The sequence below is a fragment of the Styela clava genome, chromosome 1 (genome assembly GCF_964204865.1).
Source record: "Styela clava chromosome 1, kaStyClav1.hap1.2, whole genome shotgun sequence".
NCBI lineage: Eukaryota > Metazoa > Chordata > Ascidiacea > Stolidobranchia > Styelidae > Styela > Styela clava.
Window position 1 is genome coordinate 20,707,646 of NC_135250.1, and position 20,805 is coordinate 20,728,450.

At 36.0% G+C, this 20,805-nt stretch overlaps 1 protein-coding gene across 2 annotated transcripts; it reads right to left on the bottom strand.

The window, feature by feature from the left end:
- Window positions 1-14,758: 14,758 nt before the first annotated feature.
- LOC120347182 (uncharacterized) lies at window positions 14,759-20,805 on the bottom strand. Of its 2 annotated transcripts, none has more exons than XM_039417080.2 (7): window positions 20,332-20,805; window positions 19,930-20,150; window positions 19,029-19,073; window positions 18,433-18,636; window positions 17,577-17,675; window positions 15,314-15,499; window positions 14,759-15,034 (listed from the first exon to the last, which is right to left on the bottom strand). In XM_039417080.2, the coding sequence occupies exons 1-6, from the start codon at window positions 20,348-20,350 to the stop codon at window positions 15,362-15,364; spliced, it is 726 nt and encodes a 241-aa protein (XP_039273014.2). In that variant the 5' UTR covers window positions 20,351-20,805; the 3' UTR covers window positions 14,759-15,034; window positions 15,314-15,361. The 2 variants fall into 2 exon arrangements, with proteins under 2 accessions (XP_039273014.2, XP_039273005.2); XM_039417071.2 differs by having other exon boundaries at window positions 15,348-15,499; window positions 20,332-20,800.

Genomic DNA, 20,805 nt, shown 5'->3' on the forward strand with positions numbered 1-20,805 from the left:
GACAAAATAACATGTAATTACATTATGCTTCACCTTGCAGGCGAGCTTGATATACCAAGTCACACATTATAATCGACGATTGAAATGTTGTGCAGCTGATTTTATCACTGAGAGGTTTGTCACATCAATGTCACATCAACAGCAATTACATAAAATGTATATTGCAGTTCAACTTGATTTAGGATATGATTGAGTAGTTATCATTATTATCCAAGTGTTTCCTACTTGAACAAAAGTGTAAAATTTGCTGCGATCTAAAAAGTTGCTATAAAATCATGCCGAACGAAAATTGTACGCTTCGGTCGACATACGTTTACAAGCATATATAGTACAAAAAAAGTACAAATCAATTTAAAATGACAAAAACGTGACAGAGGAAAAACAGAATAAGACAGATAACTTTAGGCTGATTGTAAATCGCATTGAGCCAACCAAATGAAATAAGTGCACATTAAATAAACGTAGTGCGGGTCGGATAACACGGAAACAGAGGTTTAGATCAGATATGATTTTTCCCTCAAAGGGGCGGTAGTTGCCAATGCACATAACAAGGATATAGAGTGGCGGACAGGTATGGAACGCGAAACATCGCTAAAAGATGGAGTCAAGTCTTTCAAACGCTTGAAAAATAAAACTGAACGTTTTGTATATAAATATTTAAGAACCACTCTCACCTTCGGTTGCTGTGCTATCTAGAGCCCATGTATCATTCTTAGGAGCTTTTAAAAAACCTCGTGCCCACAATTGATTTCTGTAAGCGTGTATAAAAGTAAATCGTTGGAGTTATCAGAAAATAGATTTCAATAAAAACTTCCCTTTATGGCGTCGGTGGGTTATGTTGTATTTTAATTATCAACTAAATAGTTCGTACGTTGGCACTGAGTAATTTACAGCTTGACTCATTTGATACCACATGCTGGATTACATTGCAATCAACGGTTTGTGCAGACCTCTACACCATAAATATTTTGGAGCATGTGCAGAAAGGTTTTTGTAGAAACGGACTTTTGCTAGAAATTAGTTTTTTTAATACCAGATTTTAGCCCAAATATTATTTGTCAAAAATGTGTTTTTTCAAGAACAAAAACGTAATTTGATAATTTTGCGGATAAGTAGCCTACATATGAAAACTAGATTGGCATATTTTTGAGCCTATAGCTTTGGGTGAATGGGTTTTGCGAAAACGAAGATTCTCCATTGCAGTGATAATATTTGGTATTGTGAATATTAAAAAAATGGCTGAACGCCGCTCACAGTTTTGAACTTTCAAAAATCTTGCTTAGGTGCGGCAATGTCACATGCCTACTGATCCACATTTAATATATATGTCGTATAACAAACAAGCCTCTGTAATATGTTCAAATTCATTTGCCAGCTGGTATATTACGACAGTTGGACACAGATGAAATTAAAAATCCACAGAAAATTAAACAAAGAGAAAACGAGTTATTAGCTATGATTTCATTCGACGTGCATGAGCAATGGTCGCTGTGGATGAGTGGAGTAACTCTTTTTAAGAGAGAGAGAGAGAGAGAGAGAGAGAGAGAGAGAGAGAGAGTTAAAGGTAATAGATTTATTGCGTTATAACTCATTTCCATTATTTGATGCAAATCGTCATTCAAAATGAATATACAACTGCAATATCTGTTAAATGATTTTGGGCCTTGCAACGAGAAAATAGCACAACAAAAGTTGTTAAATGATGATCATTTTTGAACAACTATTACATTTCCAAAAAAAAGTAACTGTTTGTAAATACTCGTAGCATGGATGTAAAATTAGGCGATATTGAGTCGTCTTTACAGAATGCATTTGTCCAGATTATTGACTTTATATTCAATTTATTGCTCCCAAATGTGCATAGTGCTGGACTTCAGAAAAGTTTTAAAATAGAGTAAAACCATCATTGTCATCTATATATCGAATCCACAAAATCATATTTTTTGTTGCAAAACCTAAATATGACTAACAATAAATTACTAATAGTTGCATCGTGACAGGCGAATGGAATGATATTTTGGTCTGCTGATGGCAGCGTAATAATCATGCGTAATGACACTCATATCGTATGAATTAGCTTAGCGATCAAAACCTAGTCAGGCGCAGTTATAGTGTATATGTCAGTGATCGGCTAGTAGATTTTTTGTATACATGACATCTATTGCTTCTTGAAAGTCGACAAAATTATTGGTGGATATAAAATAATATAGTTTGCTAATCAATTTATTAGAGTAAAGTCCGGTGCTTTCGTGTACTGTAGGCGGTAGTTATCAGCTACCTGTGTACGTCCGTTATGAATGTAGTTGATAAAGGTTAAATTAGTTGATTCTGAAGTATACTCCGAAGATAAGGTGAATATCCTTCGCCAAATTGTTACAATAACTGCAAGTACTGCAGTAAGAGATACGTCAGTAAATCCGCCGCCTCCAACTTCCTGATGATCGTTTGTATTTTATAAATGAAACAACCATCTATTGGAGATCACGTTAGCCTATATGCTATAATTAGTCGGTAACTGAGTCAGATCATAGGTTTATACTGCCCGTGCATAGTTATTGTGGGTTGGAAAGGGCTTTTAGGGTTGAATTTCGGCCAGGTGTGAATTTGAATTTCGACAGAATCATTTTATACGGTCTTTCCATCATTCACGATAAACTTGTTCTGTATACAACCAGATTATATACCCGTAGATAGGCACGTTTAGGCTAAAAACTTCGACATATACCGTTCTGTCCTATTTCCGGTTCGTATTCATGATTGTATTTTTATGTTGTGGACGAGCCCGAACAACATTATTAGGCCGATCTAAAACGTATTAATGGTTCAAGATTTCTAAAAATTACATGCCTGTACGCGTGAGTGGAGATTCATTTAGTCTTTTTCAAATAAAGGTAGCAAGTATGGCACAACTTGGCACAATATGCCACTGTGATAGAGCAACAATTTATTCAAGTACAAATTTATAAAACTATATGTCATCTGATGCCATTTTGGAACAAACACATACGTTACGTCAATTGCGGAAATGTTACTCATTTACGTTTTGAAAACAGAAATGAATTAGTTCGCAATAGCAATGTTTACTGCAACAAAAGTAGTTTCGCTGCACTTCCCCGTTGAAATAGCTGAGAGAAAATTAGGAGTGTGCATAATTATGGACTATGATTCTTAGTTGTGTTTCATTTCTTCGTCAATTTTTATCCAATTTTGTCTAATGATGCTTAAATTATATAAAAAATGGTCTAAATTACACGAATTACATAATCGGGATAAAAATAAAATCGTCATAATGAAATCAGTTACGGCCTACTGAATTTTCCTCAACTATATACAGACTATAATCCAGATTGTCGATATGATTTACTGAGCTCTTATGGGCAGTGATGGCTCGGGCAAAAATAATAATTGTTCTTTGAATTGATACGTTTACAGTAACAAGAATATGCCACATAAAGTAAATGCTTTAGGTATATTTGGAATCATTTTATCATTATTAGGTTTTGCATTGCTTTGCACTAGTATGTTTACTCCACATTGGATATATAATTCAGTCGGATCCAGTTCTGGGATTATTACTGAGTGTGGCAAAAATGAATGTTTTTTATCGGGTAAGGCGTGTTATTATGCTCTTAGATTAAGTTATTGGTCACGGAATGTACTTATGGATCTTTTGTGATTATGTTTTTTTTGGTATTTTTCTTCACATTGTTACAAAAAAAATCGGTATTTTTCGATAGATTATCTTTATTTATTTCAGAAGTTTTCTTGGGCTCTATGGGATTCGGTTTTTGTGTGCGATGACGTCATCAAAAATCGTGCACCTTGTGGCGGTTCCGCGTTCGCATTAGTCGTGAAGGCTGCGGTATCTGTAGTGAACTGTTGCAAATTGCATATCCGTACTAATTCGCTTTGGCTTTCGTGTCCATGTATTCGAGCATCGCTCTCTGTTTTTTCGTTATTATTTTTATTCGTGTATAGAACTATATGTCGTTATACTTTTCTCTTATCGGATGAATTTTTCGTACAAGTGTTCTGGCCAATCTGTAATCACACCAGCAGGCTGATTACGCATAGCTGGGCGTGGAATGTTGTGTGTCGGTCGTATACGTATGGTATATCAGATAACGTTATTTTTCCGCATATTCTTCTTATTATTTATATACACCAGGTAACAGAATAGAGTTACCAACTTTCGACATGAGAGCGCAAGTTCTATTAATTGCCACAACAGGTTTGGTAGGTTTTAAATGTTGAGCAGCAAGATTTGCTACATTTATATACGTAATATTTCTATATATTTTCTCCGGAGGAAAATGAATAACGTAACGAAACACGAAGAAGAAAAGTTGAAATGTTTTTCTTCGGCGATTCCCTGACCACCACCAATATATATCTATTGAAATCGGCTACTGGTCTGCATGCACAGTCCTAGAATTCTCCTACTATATTGGACGAACTAAAAATTAATTTTACAGTTACGACGCAAGATGCGAGGATATTGCCAACAATCATATGTTTAATTCTGGCTTGCATCCTAAACATAATCGGAATCGTGGTGGGAATAGTCTCTTGTTTCAAATCAACGAAGATAACCTTGAAGGGAGCTATAGATATTGTTGGAGGTAAAATATTTAACATGTGGCGCAGTTTTTATGATTAGATTAAAACATATTTTTCAATGTATAGCGGATTAATGCAGCTCGGATTAGAAAATCCAAAAAAACTCGACCAAACGGCGCGGTTGTGGGCTAAATATATTTTTTAATCTCATATATTATGATGGTGATATTCAAACGAATATAACCAGATCAAAAACGTTTAGGAGAAATACAAAAATATGATGGAAAAATTTAGATTTAACTATTATTTTATTGATTCTTTTTTCTGATTTCAATTTCAAATGAGGGATAAAATAAAATCTTCGATCTGTCATATAATGTAAATACTATTTTAAAAGTTTTTATTTGCCATGCACTGAAAAATTATTACTTACTAAAGTACGTACTTCTCAAACATTTATCATTATGCACTTATGTAACTAAACGAAACTCATTGACTGAGTGTATTCAAAAATATTTGGCATAGGCAGGCATGTAGATTGAGTGGAATTATTTTTGAGGCAAGACAGAAGAAAAATGCTCAATGAGTATTTTATTTTACATTTCGGCATGACAAATTCACGTTAGTTGCAGTTATTTTCTTCAATTTAAATAATTTCATACTGTTTGCTGTTTAACACAATGAATTTTAAAACCTCAACAATTTTGACACTTGTCGTTTTTTCCAGGGCTTGTTGTTTTAGTAGCAAACGGAGTTTTTACGTCGATGGTTGTTTTAGAAATTCGTTACAAAAATGGCGATCCTGGTTTCAGTGATTTTGGTTGGTCGTTTTACTCATGTTGGTCGTCTGGTGCTGTTATTATTCTTGCCGGAATAATCGAGGCTAATGGAAGGAGTACAACCCACCAGAATGAAGAGGTGAAAGATATTACCGGACTTATAGATATATAACGGAACTCTTCATTGTTGGGTATTCTCAAATGGCTGCATGTTATTCATTTCGATGGAAAATAGTCTACATTAATTCACTAAAGCAACCAATTAATATAACTGGAACAAGGCAAAAATTACTGATATCAAATATTTTCGAATATCAAAATTATTAATATATTATCTTTTTTATAATCAAAAATTTATTACAGTTTTGTTTACCGAAATTTTAATCAATTTAAAATTATTAACGATACGATGAATTTCACAACCACTCAGCATATAACTATCTGACTAGGCACTAGGCTATATTAAATGGCCAGAAAAATGATAAATAACCTAGGTATAGGTAAACCACATTATGATGGAACATTCTCGCCAAATAAATTAGAAATCTGAAAGTATCAATTATTTAATAATGTATATATATGCGACTACCGGCTATGAATTTTTTGATGAATGATTTTAGAGAAGTACGACTTTAGCATTCAAGTCTGTATTTTAAATCTTCGTGAATTAAGAGACCTTTTTCTTTTGCTCCAAACAGATTCATCCAACTACCATGCAGGCTCACGTGTTGTATGTTAAAACTCCACAGGCTCGCAATGGCACAATTAGCCAAGCTGGAGAGTATCAGATGGCATTAATTAACGATTGAAAAAAACTATCGTCGATTTGTAGTGGAGACAACAGAGAGTGTATTACACCAGGCGTTGGGTCGTAATTATATGGAGAAAATTAATCGTTTTTCATTTTTTACACAATGAAGTTTTGGCGCTCCTGAAGTATGCACACCAAGATGTCGCATAACCTGAACCCTAACCTGGTACACATATTATGTTCAGGCTGTGCGCCATCTTGGTGCGCATACTTTAGGAGGTCCGAAGTTTGTTATAATAGGCTATTCCTGTCAAATGTTCATAATTATTGAAACATTTTTATTGCTTTTAATAATCAATGACGTAGCAAACTTATCCTTACGATTTGGAAGTTGTTCCAGGATTACGTTTTCAATTTTGTTTTATTTACCGACTTTCCTAGTAAATTCACTTCCAAATTAGTCATATACGCCAACGAATGACAACACAACTGTGTATGATATTTTATTAAAAAAAAAAAATATCTGACTCAGGAATAATCAACCGACAGGCTTAATTTTGGTTTCTGAAGCAGGAATTAAAAACAGAATTATGTATAAACATTACGTATGATCTGATGCCGACTTAAATTTTAATATTGCGAGAAGTTGTTCAGTTTTACTCATATGACACTCGAAAACTGACGGGACCCAATTCATATTTACCAGTAGAGAAAGTTAGGCGATAATCCAGGCTAAACTCAAAACCTGGGCTTAGAATCTTGCAAGTATACAAATTCCGGGTCGAATCCAGTTCAATGACGTTATAGGTGATCAGAACTGTTTTTGAGGCATCTATAGTGGTTTGGTATTGAATGAAAAGACTTGAAAACAATATTAATATACCCATTGCATTCAAACGGGAGGGTTTAATGTTTTCTTTTCATAATTAACATGTATCAAAGCAGAATTTTTTTCATGTTTGATCGCTTGGTTAGTTTGATTGATATCTCTAATTAACTCTTTTTTTTAGCCGAATACGATAGAATTCAGTCATGTTCAAGCAGCAAATTTCAATGTGAATTATTGTAATTCGTCTCCCGTTATTTTATAGTTTTATAGAAATATCTTATTGTGAGGACAAATTTTCAACAAATATAATTTTGTATGTCGTACTCAAAACGATATCTAAACGGGGAAATTTCGGCATTTAAGTTGTATCAGCACTCAGCAGCATTAGGACGATAAAACGTAGGTATCATCACTGAACCTCACCTCAATTAAGTTGTATACCCAAATACGGGATATCAACCCGTTATCATTTTAAAAAATTACTCTACTTTCTTTTGGATCTAAAACAATACCATTAAATGGATCTCTGTACTCCAATTCTGTGCCTCACTCAATAAAAGTCAACCTCCACTGGAAGCAATACTGAGTATTGTTCACGTATTAGATCACACACTGGATGAATGAACCACAACAACCCTTAAGAAAATATAAAAGAGACTCAAATTAAAAACGTGCGATCAACCAAGATTGCACTTGACACGTAACTGGTACGCAATACACCTTTTCGACCGGGATTTAAAAAAAATACTTCTCTAACGCGGAGCGTCAGGCATCATATCTCATCGTCATAGATGGATTTTTGTTTGGCCACAGGAAATGGCGATACGGAACTGTTCACCGTGATGAAAATGTCCGTCTAATGAAGATGCACTGTAAACAATGTACTTAAATTGGCAATCATCACACTAAAACATAACTTGGACAGGGACAACCGATACAACAACCAAATTAATAAACCTGGATTGCTCAAAACCGGCTATCGGAAATTCAAGAACTTAATGTTTATAGTTAGGGATCGATATGACTCGATAGATCTCTACAATCTAACCAAAGAATGGAAAGAAATGCTGGATTCAATTGTAGGAAATACGACCTGAAACGTTCTAATCAGCCAACACAAATGGTAGCCAAAATGTCGCGTAATACTGCCTAATAATTTCCAAGCATGACGAGTATTCGAACGAGGGACGGTCGTAGCGAGCTTTGAGACAGTGGGTCGAGGATAGGGAAGTTGAGGGGGATGAGCGTAGTGGGTCGCAATAGAAAAAGCCGACAGAGCTAGAGCAGTGGTTTGAGGATAGAAAGGCTGAATCAAATGGGACAGTAGTGGGTCGAGGATAAAAGCTTTGAGGTTATCGGATAAGGGTAACAGATGACATGGGCAACCTATGGGCCACATGTCAAATCCGACCCGTTGGATGATTCAATCTTTCAATTTCCGTTTTTAACCAATTCTGCATGCACTTCGTATGGCGCAATAGCCTTGTTATATCAAGATCGTAGTCTGTGTAAGTTGTATCTTAAGTTGTCACCGACTTTCATGTTATGGGAGCGTTAACAAAACTTTAAGTTTATTCGATTCGATGGCGTTCTTCTCAGACATCTTTCTTTCACCTAATACGCTCGTCGTCTGCGGTCACGCTAAGCATCGAGTTTCAATTTAGTGCTGACAAAGTTTTGTTAACGTCTCCATAACGCTGTCTTGAAGTTTTTTTTGTTTATAGTTTGCGCATTCTGTTCATAAAATGTAACTTTTTACGTCACACTTATGGCCTGTCAGTCTTGGTGGGTAATAAGATAGGAAGGATAAATTGGTGGTGCAAAGAGAAATGAGGCATTGGGTCGTTTTTTTTTGCTTGGTGAATACTAAAGGTGCGATCATTTGGTATTTCTATTCACGTTGAGACTGGAATCATAAATCATCATTGTCCCAGGACCTGGAAAAGCTAGGACAGTCTAGGTACCGATACTGTGATACAGGCGGTGGCATGAAAATGTCGTGTCACACGTGTCCCACTTGTTTCACGTGTCCAACTTATCCCTCGTGTTCCACTTGTACCACGTGTCCTACTTCTCCCACTTGTTCCACGTGCCCCGAAGGACAAGTGGGACACAACATATTTGAGACACTCCAGAATCTGTAGTGATTTATAAACAATCAATCACGTAATCAAAGAAATGAATGCTTGTACTTATGAACATTGTACTTATCTTGGGCAGTTTTCGGGTCTAATGCAAGACTGTTTTACAGCTAAACTGACGCCCGATTATTTTTTCTGAGACGAATATTCCAAATAGAAACAAGCCTTTAACAATTTCGTTCAATGATCAATTGGTTGAACTATTCGGTGTCGAGTAAAAAGTTTAAATCTGTCTTCGAGAAAGTAGAATCGCATTATAAAAATCGCGAAAAATTTGTAAAAAGTACCGACGAAATACGTCAGAAAAATTTGTCATGTGGAATATCATTCTGCAATTCGGAATTTTTTGTAGATGTGAGCGATTTGCACTTTTTTTAATCCCATTTGCAGTTAGATGAGTTGAAACTTTTGTTGTTATTTCCGATATAGAAATGTTAGGACTGCATTGCTATCTCGGGTCGAGTTTTTATCGGGTAATACATGCGTCGTTGATAAGTATACGGGTTAGAAGCCGGTTCCAGAAAGTAATATACCGATCGATTATTTTAAAGCAGGCGTCGGCAATCAGTAGGCCAGTTTAAATCTAAATTTATTTGCGCACCGCTCTTCAAAACACTTCTTTTACTTAACTTGAAAGGCCAACTCAAATGTATAATACAAGATTCTAATGTTCGATATTGATTACCGATAAATTTTCTTTGTTGACTATTATTTTGCGTAAACTTGTATCATTCCATCATACCGTGTTCACATTTTAGATAACAAAATACCATGGTCATATAGCCTCCAACAGTGTCTAACGGTATGATATTTCACTGGTTCCCGTTTCAAAATACGTACAACGCTTGAAATATATTTTGACTAGATTTCTATATTATTATTGTTGTTGTGATCTTGAAAGATTACGAAATTGGAATTTGATGAATTACGTCAGTATGCCTGAATATCGATATCCTCCGACTGAGACAATAGAAGAATATTATTAAAAATGTTTGATCTGGACAAATCTCAAATCGGTCGATAACAAAAGTCTCCGAATATATTGATAGAAATGTGTATGAGAGAATAGGATATCTCTGGCTATTCCACCCTTATGCACACAGGAGGCAGTATGCATGTAGCGACCCCGTCAAAGATTGGTAACCGCCGATTCTCTGTATTTTTCGAACCATAAATATGCAAATTGGCGAAGACGAAACATTTCATTTACATGGCGTTAACGAATAGGTTCTATTTGTATTTTTTACAATGATAAAATGGTATTATATTATCAACGCCAATCAGCCAGGTCCTAAATTTATTTGATACAAAGAAAGCAAATCAACGAAAGCAAACCAACTACGATTACTCGTACTTTATATCGCTATTTCGATCCACATGGCGGGGTCTTTGTAACCATTTCCTGTGATTGTTAGGCCAATTCCAGAATCAAAGGCGAATAAAGCGTGCATCTATAGTCAAAGCATGATTTTTGGTGAAACTAAACGCTGACAAAAATTCCTGCGCATGCAAATTTCTCAGGATAAATATTTTTTTGGCCTCGAAACAAAAGCACTCCAATAATAACGATATGATGGAAACAAGTGGGACAAGAGTGGCACGTGGGGCAAGTGGGACACCTGGTAAACGTGAGACACGTGGTACAAGTGGTAGATGTGGGACACGGCATTTTTGAGACACCCATGATACAGGAACTGGTATGTTAGTGTGGCTCAGGGTCGGCCAACCTTTTTGGCCGAAAGGCCAAATGTGGTTCACTAATAATTGCGCGGGCCACTCAACATGGTAGTTATGTTCTAGTTTTGCTACAGTGACTACAGGTTAATGAAAAAACAAACAATATCCTAACAACAAACTTTCACAATTATTAGAATAATAAAACTGTTGTTTCCCATCCAGTGATGGGGCGCGATCAGTGGTTATTCCCGAAAGTTTCGCCAAAGACAACCCAAGACCCTTGATAATTTTTATCACCGCTCTTAACAAACCAATGCCTCTAGTCGTACCCTCAGGGACAATGGCTGCGAGCTCCACGGTAATTTCATATCATCATTAACTCCCCGCAAGAAGATCGCCAAGACGCCAACTGAGCAGTAAACTTGATGTCAGTGCTTTCGTCAAGCGCCAAGGAATACGATGAATATTTTCCCACTTTTGCAATTAAAGTTTCCGCTATAGAGTTCCCAAGCTCTTCAACACGACGAGTTATGGTCTGTCTTGACAGGCTATTTTTGCAAACACCTCTTTTATTTCCGGTCGTAAAACATTTTGGCAACCTGAACAATACCTAATATATGTTCCTTAACGAATTCTCAATCTGAGAATGGCTTCGATTGTTTTGCGATAAATCATATAGACTAGTAAAAGAACAAGTGCGTGAGCGACTATGGCACATTTATGTATCGATATCTCCTCTCAGTTGCTTTCGATTCAAAATGGCTCATGGCTTGTTTGGAAGGGCTGGCAGAGTTCATTTCAGAGCTAAAACAAATCGTTTGTATCACATCTTTGTATACTAAATCACACAAAAATAATTTTACTCAATTTTTTTTATTCAATTCTGAAAATTCATCGCGGGCCACTCGAAATGCTTCCTCGGGCCACTCGAAATGCTTCCGCGGGCCACGGGTTGGACGACCCTGGTAGCTGTTCCAAAGTTCCAGCTTCGTCCCGTATACGATTTTCGTACTCACTTATGAAAATTTGCATACGATTAGTTTCATTTTGGAGAGTTTGTTAGCGAGAATCATAACATGTTTATATTTTGATGACGTATTGGTTTGTTACGCAGACGATTTGAAAGTATTGATGCAGAACTATTGCGACATAGACGTGTTGAGTTTAGATTAACCCCGGGACTGAATTATTGGCGCGCTTCTTCGATAAGTTGTCAATGTCTGGCTTGTACTCTTCCAAGCTGCTAATCGTGTTTAGTATCGGATTTACGCAGTGGCGGCGCGTGGTCATTTTGACAACAGGGGCAAGCTACTGCGGGACCAAGTCACCCCCATCTACGGGGACAGGATGAGCGCTGTAAGTTCTCCCATCATTTTATGAGTATAAAAACCATTCCATCGGTAACAACCAATCGGCAAAAGCGACAATTTTTAACGATAAGAAAGTGTCTTTAAAACCGGTCCAAGTCAAGGGATTAATAAATATAGACATAGTTTATTTTGAAACCTCTTTCAAAAGGAAAGGCAATATTTACCCAGATAAATACAATGACATATTAACAGAAACTTCGGGAAAGCAGACAAAACCTAAAATAAGGTTTAAAACGTTACTATGAAGAAAGGAAAGTTAATGCAAAGATAAGGACATGCGTCGCTCACTCATAGATATATATGCCGCTAGACTTCTACTGCTTGAACATATATGCAACACGCCGCGGTTTCTTGGAAGCAAAATGCTCAATAACGCGTTGATTAAAGTCATGCGTCCCAGAAATAACGTCTCTGTGAATGGATAAAACAGCCAAGGAATTTAATCTATCTTGCTTCATTGTGTTTCTGAGATACGTTTTAATACGCTTCAGCGTATTAATGTTCGCTCTGCGTCGGCGGAAGAAATAGGCGTCGTCAAAATGATGTTCAGAAATTTTGCAGACGCCGCAAAGGTAGTTACTGGAGTGTTATCTATGAGGAACCCATAGAGCGCGCAAGTTGATGTGATGTTCAAAAAAGTTTGATTGGTGTATACATCGCAATTCATTTTCCAATTTAACCACGTTTATCATGGGGTAAAATTTGGAGACAGTAGCCAACAAATGGATGGGAAATTGACGTGCAAATTTTGAAAATTTTTTGGGGTTCATCAAAGAGAACGCGGCAAGGTGTTCAGTGCGCAGACGATCGCCTATTTGATTCACCAGAATGTCACAGCATTCCTTTACAGACAAAATCAAACGCTGCGTTGTTTGCCCGCGGCGTAAAGAAGCACTCCATGTGTCGTCGTATTTTATTGTTTCCCGGATACGAGATACAGCATCGCAGAAGTCTGAAATACACGACTGCACAGACGCTCCATCCATTAGCCTTGACTGCAATGCGCCGTATAATACATCCACGTGATAGAATATTGTGGAGAAAAAAGCGAGAAAAAATGAAAACTCACCATCTTCTAGCGGACGCTTTAGACCTGCCGCCTACCTTACAGAGCGTTCGTCCCAAACCGGAGAGCTCTGAATGCCATTGAAACACTCAATGAGCTCAGACCTATTTCGGACACGCCCTGCACCACGCGTGATTGAAAGTTGCAACGTGTTGGTGCACAATCTGGGAGACGGCGGCTACATATCTGGCGAAGGAGGTCAGAGCGCTTCGGCGAAAGGGAAAAAAATGAAGAAAACCCCGAAACATTTGCAAAAAATATACGGACGAGAGGGGTATCAAGACACATATTTTTAATAACGAGGTTAAATTGGTGTGCATAACAATGTAAAAAATGCGCATGAGGAAAATCTTCTTTTATATAAACTCGAACACCATGTTTCGACCCACTCATGACTGCCGCGCCGTCATAAGTTTGAGCTATCAATTTTGACTTCGCGTTGTAAGGCTGTAACACTTCTTTCAGTACAGCCGATATCCCGCAAGCCGTGCGATCAACGATTGGTACAAAGCTGTGAAATCTCTCGGTAGGTTTACCATCTTTCACAAACCGAAAAATCACAGCCAGTTGGGAAACGCACGTGATGTCAGTTGTATCGTCAGACTGAATCGAAAGGAACTGGAAAGGAAATTCTCAATTTCCAGAGCCAAATGTTGTAAATAAATTTTATACATTGAGTCGAGCAAATCATTTTGGATATCCTTTTGGATGGGCGGTAGCAAAAAGTAGGCAATAAAAACAAAAAAGTGCATTTTTGTCCTCGCTGTAACACAACCATTCGTGTTTTTTATACCAAGTTTCTGCGCAGAATGTACGCCGACGCTTTCCTCCGTCATGGGATTGTTCCAGTGAACAATTTTTTGGTTGATAAGGCCCAAGACGTTGTACCTCTAATTTTTGTTCCAGCGGCAGCTGCGAAAACGGAGTGCGAAGTAGTGCATCTACCTTATTCATTATGAGGTCTAAGGCTAAGAAATGCGAAGCCGGAAAGAAGTGAGGAGCTCAAAAGGAATGTGGAAAATCGAAAGCAAATGGACTAAAAGTCTCTAACTGATTCAAATAGCGAAACAAGCGACAAAAACGAAGGCGAGGAAACTATCAACTCTTCAAGCAACCAACGAACGGGAAGGAATGCGTGAATATGTCAACACGTTGTTGTAAGAAACGTCGGCATTGTGTCGTCATAATTTCGGGGCTAGCCCTGATGATTTAGTAAAAGAAACAGAAAACAAACGAGACAAACGCGGCGAGTGGAAGATAAGAGAGAGAATACGATATACAATGAGCAACCGGGGCAAAATCGGCGTCGCCCCGTCGACGTTCGGCGAAGGCTTTGCGAGCGAAAAATGAACCATGTCGGGAGAATATGGCTAGTGTAGACAGTCTGTGCAACCGATATTGAGGTATTTTTCGAATATTTTTTATTATACCGAAAAAACAACCGGGGCATTGCCCCGGTTGGCCCTATTGACGCGCCGCCACTGATTTTATCCATATGAAAATGTTCTCACTTTAAAAAGTTCTAAATAGCATCCGGAAAATAATGAACTACACAATGTACATCATAAGTCAACAAACTATATAGCATATCCTGATTTATTTTAGATCATAAATAGATAATCAATTTCATGTAACAGAGTACAAAAATGAGAACCTATAAACTATTATTTACTTTTATAAATATAAAAATTCGTTTGAAATTGATGCAACAAAACAACATTTTTGTATTTAGATAATGGAATGTGTGTACGTAAAGAATTGAAATTGACAATATTATAAAATATAACTTGATGAGCTAAATTCAAATTGATTTTGTCCGAATGTTCTCTATCGTGCGTTGTGTAATCTGGATTTGAAATCACTACAAAATGAGAAAGGGTATCAGTTAATATAATCATTTGATACAGTTTTCTACAATACATCCAATACTATGTAACTACACCAAAGAATATTGTTTGTCACATTTCGGACTTAGATGGTGGATGACGAATGCTTAGTGGACCCGTTGTTGCTTTTGAATTGCTACCGAATTGTCCTTTGTTGTCTGTTTTCGGCAATATTCGTAGGGATTTACACAATTTCATATGACAAAATTTTTATAAACAATTGGAATATATTTGAAGCATTATGAACAACTAACCATCACCACAGTTAATAAAAGTTGTCACAGTCACCTCATTTTCGCGGTTCAATACGAACAAAATGAGTTACTGGAAAGCAACATATTGGGTACTGTGCAAGACTCCAAGAGTTCTAGGTGTTTGAACTTATTATAAAGTTCCTTGACGTGAAACAGGAACTCAGAAATGAACCATTGGTGATGTTGCTGAAAAATAATGTTAGTAAAGTTAGCCTAATTATTTTTAGAAATTTTGGATGTCTATGGTGGCCCATCGTTGTCACGCGTAAAATTGAAAATAAAAATAAAAAATAAAATAAAAAACCGAAAATAAAAAAATAGTTGTGAAAAAACATAAAAATAATTGAAAAAAAAAATGATAAAAAAAATTAAAATTAAAAAAAAAAAAAATTGAAAATAAAAACGAAAAAAAAAAAATGGAAAAAAAAAAAAAAAAAAAAAAAAAAAAATTGAATAAAAAGAAAATAAAAAGGTTGACAACGATGGTCCGCCTCGTGGCCCATCGTTGTCACGCGTGTCAGGCATAATCCTACGCGCACAAATGTGTTCCCTGGGTTTCCAACTCACTACTGATTTTCTTGAGCAATATTCAATATGAAAATGTTCTATAAATTCTCCATGCTACAAGTTCAACAAGACGTAATATATTTATAATAATGATAAGAGAATACAGAATTGAATACGAAAATCGGAAAATTTGTTTTTACGTGTAGAAGGTAATTGAATTGGAGAATGCTGCTTAACTACTCAGTTGTCTGGACACTCGCGATGCCGGTACCGTACCGTCTTACCAAACACCGGTAGTCGGTTATAGTCCCTTTGCGTCTGACCGTACCGGTAGCCATGCAATCACTCACGAAAGAATGGGAGATACGGATAGTCTCGTAGAATATAGACTACTGAGACACTCTCTGCGCCTGCCCCATACCGTACAGCCGTAACGTACCGATCCAGACAAATGATAAATCGCCCGTGCTCAACCATTTATTTCAATCCATACCTCGATCCTAGTAGAATATAGTGAGTCGAGGTATGAATTGAAATAAATGGTTGAGCAAGGGCGATTTATCATTTGTCTGGATCGGTACGTTACGGCTGTACGGTATGGGGCAGGCGCAGAGAGTGTTTCAGTAGTCTATATTCTACGAGACTATCCGTATCTCCCATTCTTTCATGAGTGATTGCATGGTCAGACGGTACCGTACCGGCATCGCACGAGTGTCCAGACAACTGAGCAGTTAAGCAGCATTTTCCAATTAAATTACCTTCTACACGTAAAAACAAATTTTCGTATTCAATTCTATATTCCCTTATCATTATTATAATTATATTGCTTGTGGTTGAACTTGTAGCATGAAGAATTTATAGAACATTTTCATGTTGAATTTATTAAATATTGCTCATGAAAATCAGTAGTGAATTAGAAACCCAGGAAACAGATTTGTGCGTGTAGGATTAAGCCTGACAACGTTGGTCCCAAGCAGCATCAAATTTTCTAAAAATAAAAACGCGTGACAACGATGGGCCACGAGGCGGACCATCGTTGTCAACCTTTTTATTTTATTTTTATCTAATTTTTTTTTTTAATTTTTTTTTTTTCAATTTTTTTTTTGTTTTTTTTTTGTTTTTTTTTAATTTTTTTTTTTAATTTAAATTTTTTTTTTCATTTCTTTTTTTTCAATTATTTTTATGTTTTTTCACAACTATTTTTTTATTTTCGCTTTTTCATTTTATTTTTTCATTTTTTTTTAAATTTTACGCGTGACAACGATGGGCCACCATAGATGTCCATGTAGTGTTTTTTATTTGTATGAAAAACGAATAGGGTGATGATTTTTTTTTTATCTTTTAGGACCTCGTTCTCCTGTCATTTAATGACATTACTATGTTGCTTGTATTCCAGAATAAAAATTATAATTTCGGACAAATCTATTTCACACAAAGAATACGAGCTAGATACGAGTTATTTAGTTCATATACTATAGTTCAGCAGTGCCGTATTTAAATTCGTGAAAATATCATCAGCATTATTGCATTCCTCGTCGTCGTGGAGTGGTTCACAATAACCGATGTTTACAATCTACTTGGTTCTAATTAACTACTTTCTCACCCAAGGGAACGTTATGATAGCGTTAGAATCAATCATCTTTGTCGCATTAACAGTTGTCCTGTCTCTCAAAATTGCGACAAAAATGTCGAACTGTCTTTTCCCGCAGCTGGCGTGAAAGCAATTATTATTCCTCCAAAAAAAAAGGTGAATTACTTTACGTATATGTCGTGTTCCTGTAACCATGTTCGTTTTCCATGTTGAATACACATCATTGTCAAGCATATCGAACAGCACGGTATCTTTCTCATCCGCCTAAATGAAGCAAAACACAAGTATATAATGAAATACATAAATTGGTTGCAATTGTCCAAACTAAGCCTATAATAAGCAACCTTTAAATTTGTCGGTCTAAAATTTGCAACAATTCATGATGTACACTAAGAACATACTAAAAGTAATTGTGCTTCATTCTACTGGCGTTCTCAAACAGTGGTTGTTTAATTTAAATTCAATTCAAAATTTATATTTTCTTTCACAGTTTTGGGAAATTTAATATCAACTTGATTCATTCATTTTGATATCACACATTTATTTCGATCAATGATTGGTGTGAAAAAGATTAAGATTTATTGTAGGGTAGTACAACAATTACAACAAATTTAATTTCGCTGATTTGAAACGCCTGAAGCTTCTTATTTTCCTACTTGGAGACAATATTATAAAACTGTTCTTAAGATTTCCATTTTTTCTTTCTGAGGTTTAGCGAGTTAGACCAGTTGTCTCGTTTAAACTGATTTTTGACTTGTTATTGTACCAGTTCTGATGAGATAGAAATGAACTTTCTTTTCATATAATTTATATATTTGATATTGGTCCTGTTAACTGTAAATCAAGAAATAAAAGTGAACATATAAAATCACGTCTATATTTGCTTACAAGTCTTCATTTGTAAAACATTTTGTAGCAGGTTTGCCCTATACCCCATGGGAGGTTTCTTATTATATACAATAGTAATAATTAAATAGAGTATATTATTAGATACAACAAGGTAATTCAAAATCTTACTGACTTGTGAAATTAAAGAGATAGATTCACTGTCATCTCGTCGCATGTTCATTGCATTGCATGTCGCATTCAAGTACTTTTGTACAGCTTTGTAACTTGCGGACAACGACTTTTCGTTCACCCTCAATATGTTTTTTAAAGCAATTGAAGACATTTCCTGATATCTCTGTATCATCTCTCTAAGTCGCTTCTTTTTTCTGATCATCTTCTAAAAAGTTATACATTTCAATGCAAGCTTTCATAATGCTTCCAATACATATAATGATGTAATAATAGAATATATGTATATTATTTAAAATGAAATTTATCTGATTTATCACTTGAGGCAAGAGTGGGTGAAATGATCATAATTTATATTTTGCTATTAAAAAAAACTATATCATTTTTTCTTTTCTTTTTAAAAGTAAGTTTACTGCGAAATGCGTTAATAGATAAACACTCAAATTTATATCACTTTGTGTAAGAGCGAATACGCCATTGATGCGGCGACGAACGATTTTGGAATACAGCTTACTTCTTACGACTGCAATAAAGGCATAAAAACTGTATTTATCTTGCATGACTTTATTAAAGTATTATCTGTGGGATTTCCTAACTTACTCCATGTTGCCGTTGCATTGTCCATTTGCTGACGCCGATTGAATCCTAAATATTAAAATATTATGTTAACAAAATGAATATCCTGAATATAATGTTTTATGTGGAACTTATCTCAAATACTAAAAGTATCTATCTACTTAATACATTTTAACCATTTTTAAGGAATTTATATTTATCGTTGGCATCTACAGTGGTCTGGGTGGGAATACAGAAAATGTTCTTTTTTATACTCGACTCAGCGACTCTAATGGATGTTTCCCGATCATCAACTCCATTGTTCGTTTCCGAAACAATGACCAGCCTGCGTTAATTCAGCGGTGATGTAACAATTGGAATTTTCTCGGCAGCTAATACACTTTCCCTTCGACAGGATTGACAAGCATATTTGTAAACACTTGTAACTCAATGGTTAGTTTGAACCCTGGGAAGTTTTAGTTTTGTTGCAAATTAATCCAAAATTAGTTCTGATAAAGCAGCGATAGACCAGGTTAAAATTACCTAGCTTCCTGTACCTTTGTATTGCAGATGATCGAATATTTTGACTCGAAATGATTCATTTCAACGCATTTCAATTTAATTTCAGTAATTTTTCCATAATTACCAATTCGTTTGTAATTCTAGTTAATTGTGTCATTACCCCTCCATTATACTGTCACCCTGTGGTATTTAGGCTATCTTGCATCAAGAGGGATCGCGCTCCATAAGTAGAATGATATAAATATAAATAAAAAGAGTTTAAAATGGTACCTGTGGTGCATTACTACTTTACTCTAACGGTCAAATGACACCGATATATATATATATAAGTCGATAGTCTTTGTTTCTACAAATGCATTTCTTCGTGATAAGTAAGCAAATTACCGCCAAGGTATCCTGTGCTAAGAAACAACTGAGCGCTTACCATTATCATTTGAGATTTTTGAATGGCTTTTCCCAAATTAAGAACGGTATCACATTGCAGGAATGAAACCATACAATGTGACATATTAAAAAGCGACCGGCAAACATCAGTTTCAAATAAAAGATGATTTTCTTTGAATCTGTCGTTTACAACTCCCGAATGGAAAGATTTGCATTCGCAGTTTGAGAGCAGAAGCAATATGCCAGCCGCTGGAAGAATATCTGTTTAGAACGAATGAAATTAAACAAAATCAGCGTAACATATCTATAACATAGAAATGCAAACAGTCAGCAAATTGTCATTTGTAAAAAATAACAACATCTTTCATGACAGCAAACTGAAAATCATATGGATAACAGTCTTTATACTATCACTATATTTTTAAGCTACACTAGTACTCACAAGACTTTGCGTGTATCATAGTTGCCTTTTTATGTCTTCAGGTGTATCCAACGCGACTGCCTCTTGCTTTGGCATTATCCATTTATATATAGTGTGCGTTAATGTGTATATTAAGAAGCAGGGCAATGCACGGAGGAGTTCATGAAGAACATCGTGCAATATACAAAATAAGTGGATCAAATCATTTCGAGAGAAAATGCCTTTTGGCGTTTGGAGCCTATTTCGCCATCAAACCATCCATCATATTTAGTGGCAAGTACAACAATAAACACATTTCAATTGAATATACCGGTAATACAAAATTTATTGCTTGGCGGCTGAATAACCTCAACATTATCACACCAGTCTGGCAGTCACGTCCGCAAACAAGTTTTAATTTATCCCAATTCAACATTAATCAACGTGCACAGCAGACATCAGTAGAATTGAGATTATGCGGCACATAGTGGACTAATGAGAAGTTTTCTCAAAGTG

Bases quoted from the DNA above. Each gene is read 5' to 3' on its own strand.
- LOC120347182 (XM_039417080.2), bottom strand. The intron at 17,676-18,432 runs GTCAGTAAGATT...TGCTTCATTTAG, and splicing joins CTATCTCTTTAATTTCACAA to GCGGATGAGAAAGATACCGT. The intron at 15,500-17,576 runs GTAATTCACCTT...ATTATTTTTCAG, and splicing joins GAACACGACATATACGTAAA to CAACATCACCAATGGTTCAT.